Here is a 5,173-nt window from a genome sequence, read left to right on the forward strand (position 1 = left end):
TAGAGTTTTGATACAATGACTTTTAAGTTCTAGCGAGTTTATTTTGCAATGTTTGTTAGACTTTATTGAGTTATGGAAACTCAGTCCTTTAATTATTTTAAACTATTTTTACTCGTTAATTGTGCGACCTGTTTCTTAAAATGGTGTTGTTGGATTAGGTTGGGGTTAGTAAACGGTTCCCCCATTCCAAGGGTTAGTATAGGTGTGCTACTCACGGCAGTTTAAGGTCGTGACAGAAGTGTGGTTGGCAAGAGACACACAAAATATACAAAAATGAGATAAATTTGTACCTTTCAAAAGTAATTTTTTTATTGGATAAATTTTAATTACGATTGAATACCTAAAACTTGCGATGAGATAATATTAGGAATTTCAATAAACAAAATATAAAGAATAATATATTATTTCCTTTAATATAATTAGTCATGCATAAATAAAGTAAATTTTTGGAAAGAAATCATACTTAGAATTAATAAGCATATGATCAAATTACAAATTTACTAGGACAATAACAATTATTGAATTCGGATATGAGATACATGCATGAAATGAATAATGGTACAAGTTTTAGCATTCTTACAAAAGAAATAAAATATAAATTAAGAATTTATGAAATGGGAAAATTTTTTGATGGAAAGAAATTAATCATACACAGAATTAATAAGCATATCATCAATTTACAAATTTACTAGGACAATAACATTTGTTGAATTCGGATACAAGATACATGCATGAATAGGATAATGGTACAAGTTTTACCATGCTTATAAAAGAAATAAAATCCATGTGTTCTCATCTCTATTAATGGGAAAAACCTTAATATCATGATTTCACTTAGTGATTAAATTGCAAAAAAAATAAATCCATCTCATTTCTAGTAATTTCCATCATCATTATTCTATATAAACCTACTAATTCCCATCGTCATTATTCTATATAAATTCACTCTATAAATTAAGAGACCTTCATTCAATTTTCTTATTACTTGTTCTAATATATAGCCATGGAAGTAAAAAAAGTCTCTCTTAATATTCCATCATCACAAAACCTTCATTTCACTGAAGAATATATTATAAATCAATTAACACATGATGATGATGATGATGAGCAAGGAAGGAGATTAGTGGAGGAATTAGAGAAAATAACTCGATACAAATTCAAGAATCCAAACTTGTTACGTGAAGCTTTTACTCACTCTTCCTTCCAAGAAAATTGTAAATCATATGAAAGATTGGAGTTGTTAGGTAAGTAGAAGAGGATCTAGAGCAAGTTAATCGTCTATTAAGTCTTTGGTCCAACCTATCTCATTGTTTTTTTCTCTTAACATATTTTAGATCACACGCTTTAAACTTTGTGCTCACTCAAACATGTATTATGCAGGTGATTCTATTCTGAATATGTTAATAACAAAGGAGCAATTTATTGATTACCCTGATTTGTCTCCTGGGAAGCTAACAAAGTTGAGAGCAGCAAATGTAGATAATGAGAAACTTGCTAGAGTCGCCATCAAATATAATTTACATAATTATTTACGTCACAAGAAGCCTTTACTTAAAGGACAAGTAAGTATATTACAATTGACTCAATTCATTTCTACCTTCTTTATTTATTTTTATATAACTAAATTTGAAAAAAAAAAAACATATATATGAATTTACTTTTTATAGGGGTGTGCAAATGACAGATAAACATAACCGAAAAAAATATTATTAGGTTATTGCTAGTGGATTTTTGGGTTAGCAGATTTTTAATGGTTTTATAAAAAAATATTGGGAAATTTTCAAATATGACAAACCTTTTAAGCATAATTACTCCATATGGGTATAGTTTCCCTAATTATTTCTAATGGCAAACATAAATTTTGCCATTATACAAATGTTGTCGCAAATTATACAAAAGATGTAGCGAATTATACAAATGATATAACCACTAATTATTTGTATACCAAAATACATAAATAATGATATACATATGTATTTGTATATCTGGCAAGAGAGATTGAGAGAGAGAAGGAGAGAGGCGAGCGAGATTGAGAGAGAGAGGAGAAAGGCGAACGAGAGATAAATTGTATATGTATATCTGTCGAATTGTATATGTATATTTGTCAAACAATTATATATATGTAACTAGTATACATATGCATTTGTATATCTGACTAGCGAGATTGAGAGAGCGGAAGAGAGTGGCGAAAGAGATCGAGAGACGGAGGAGAGAAGCGAATTGTATATGTATATCTGTCAGAAAAATTATATAATGGTAACTGATATACATATATATTGTATATCTGGCAGCGAGATTTGTCATACCGCGTATATATGTTTGTTATGAGTCGTAATTATTTTAAACTATACTCATAACGCGTAATATAGTAGTAAGGTTTGATACCGCGTAAGTTTCCCAAAAATATTATCGGGTTAACAATTCGGTTTCGATTTTTAGTATTGGATTATTTGGTAAACCGGTAACCCATTATATGTCTATATCACTATTTTACACAGTCTACCCATATTACATTACTACTTCACACCGCTTTAGTCTTTACTCTTTTCTCAAAACCTAAAGATTGATTTGTAATTGTAGCTTTTGCAAATTTGTAAACATCTGTAATTTGATTACCGTCAAAAATTTCATATTATGTTTTGGATGCATGTAATTGATGTAGCCTTCGTACTACATCTGTTTTTATTGATGCAATTTTTCATTATCTTTCTTGTTTCACTATATCAAAGCATTTACAGTTGATTTGCTTGTTTCACTGCATCGCGCCAAATTGTTTAGAGAAGTGAGAGGTCATATATTTATTTTATGACTATTTTCTTATTGGGTAAGCCGAAAATCGAATTGTTAACGATCAAAAATCACTAAACCGTAAACTGATAAAAAATATCTTATTGATTTAGTGTCTTAAAAACCAAAAACTAATAAACCAAATCGATAATACATAAAAACGAATCAATAATACATAAAACATAGTATATGAACTTGTTGTTTTTTCACAGGTAGAAGAATTCAGAGAAGCTATTTTGGAATATCCATTGCATTCATTAGGTCTCATTGATCCTCCAAAGGTTCTTGCAGATATAGTTGAATCTTTGATTGGTGCCATCACTCTTGACTCCAACTGCATGGATACAACTAGGCAGGTATGGTTTAATTTTAAAACTTATATAGTATATATTTATTTATTTATTCTTGGAGATTTCCAATAATGAAATAAAACTATGTATGTTTTCATGATAGGTGGTAAAAAATTTGTTGCAACCTCTAATTACTCCAGAAAAATTAGAGGCTAATCCAGTTACAAAACTTTATGAGTTATGTCAGAAGAACGGACTGAAGACAAAATTTGTTGATCAATGGGAGAAAACAGGAGAGGTTGAAGTTTTCGTCGATGGGAAATTTGTAGGGAAAGGAAAATCATGTGGAAAAAAAATAACTGCAAAAAATAGGGCTGCACACAATGCGTATTACCAAGTTATCCAGAATTTGAGTGTGAAAACCACTATTGTTGATGATCAACTTTGTGATGAAACGCAAAGCTGAAAGTACCTTTAGAAAATTGCTAATTTTTAATGAAGTTGGCATAATTTGGCTAGTCGTGAACATTAATTTTATTGATGAGTCAAATTTGGATGAGATGTCCGTTCAGAATTAGCAATTTTCTAGATAGTAAATTAGTATTTCATATATTATTATATGTACTGATTAAATATTGTGTAATTATCAAAAATATATCAATTGAATAACATTTGTTATTGTTTACGGAGCGTACATGTCTATCATTTATCTTACTTAGAAAGCTAAGATTGATCGTTTCATTCATATATAGTTAATGATCTGACAAACTCGCCAAGGAACAAGATTAGGAACCAGATACCCGATCTGTTGTATGATTGAACTGACATGATCTGGAGATTTCTCTCTAATAACTGTTACTCCATTAACATAAATGGAGGAAGACATGGTTTTTTCAAATCCAGTAGAGGAATCAACCAAGGTGACCCTATCTCTTCTTCCCTATTTATAATTGGCTCAAAATTACTTACCATTCTTATGAACTAATTAAAGAAGGGAAAATTTTACTCCTTATACTGTTGATAGAGGTTGTCCCATCATTACGTACTCATCTTAGTTTTGCAGATGATACTATCTTATTCTCCAAAGGTAATCCTCTATCTCTTATATCTATGATATGCATAAGCTTTCCCTGTATGAAAACTGCTCTGAACAGCTTATTGACAAGAGTAAATTTTGCTTTTTAGTTAACTCTCAATCTATCATTAATGATATCAAGAAGGTTACTGGTTATGATCAGCAGAACTTTCCTTTTAATAACTTAGGAGCTCCTATTTATAATGGTAGGAAAAAAAGTTATTTATTTTGGTAACTTAGTTTCTAAGGTGGCTAATAGAATGCGAGGATGACAATGTAAGATGATTTCTCATGGTGGTAGATCCATTTTTTATTAACTCTGTCCTTTATTCTATTCATTTACATATCTGGTATGTTAAAACTACCATTAAGCAAATTAAGCAGCTAATGGCTAATTTTTTTGGGGGGAGTGATGGAGAAGGAAAAAAGAAAAACTGGGCAGTGAACTGAGCACCTCTATCTGAAATGATAGACAAAGGGACTCCATAAAGCCTGACTATCTCACGGATGAACAATCTGGCATAGTCCTCTGCTGAATCAGTAGTCTTAACTGGCAAGAAGTGGACTGATTTAATCATTTGATCTACAATCATCCAAATCGAATCATATTGTATGCAAGATCGCGATGCATTGGATTGCTTGGAAAAATCTTTTCCTTCCTAAATAGGAAGGTGGGATGGGATTTAGATCATCTTGAACATTAGTTATGCTTTTGGAGCCAAAATCTGGTGGAATTTCAGAACAAAAGACTATTTGGAGAGATTTTCTTGAAAAAAAAAATTGTTCAAGAGGGCATCCTGTTTTCAGAAAGTGGATTTCAGGACAATCTCATATTTGAAGAAGGCTTCTTGACTCAAGAACCCTTTGTGAAAAACATATTTTTTGGAAAATTGATAACGGTAATGTATATTTTTGGTGGGGATAATTGGATTGGCTCAGGACCTAATATTGCTCATCATTTTTCCGACACTTACCATCCTAAAAAGGTCAAGGTGCTTGATTTTATCACTAATAATGGTTG

The 5,173-nt window shown here is 30.8% G+C and overlaps 1 protein-coding gene across 1 annotated transcript; it reads left to right on the forward strand.

Moving 5' to 3' along the window:
• The first annotated feature begins 1,003 nt into the window (after positions 1–1,003).
• On the forward strand, positions 1,004–3,543 carry LOC129873190 (ribonuclease 3-like protein 3). Its single transcript, XM_055948239.1, has 4 exons — positions 1,004–1,244; positions 1,381–1,562; positions 3,000–3,143; positions 3,241–3,543. The coding sequence occupies exons 1-4, from the start codon at positions 1,004–1,006 to the stop codon at positions 3,541–3,543; spliced, it is 870 nt and encodes a 289-aa protein (XP_055804214.1).
• The last annotated feature ends 1,630 nt before the right edge of the window (positions 3,544–5,173 follow it).

The sequence above is a fragment of the Solanum dulcamara genome, chromosome 2, assembly GCF_947179165.1.
Source record: "Solanum dulcamara chromosome 2, daSolDulc1.2, whole genome shotgun sequence".
Lineage (NCBI taxonomy): Eukaryota > Viridiplantae > Streptophyta > Magnoliopsida > Solanales > Solanaceae > Solanum > Solanum dulcamara.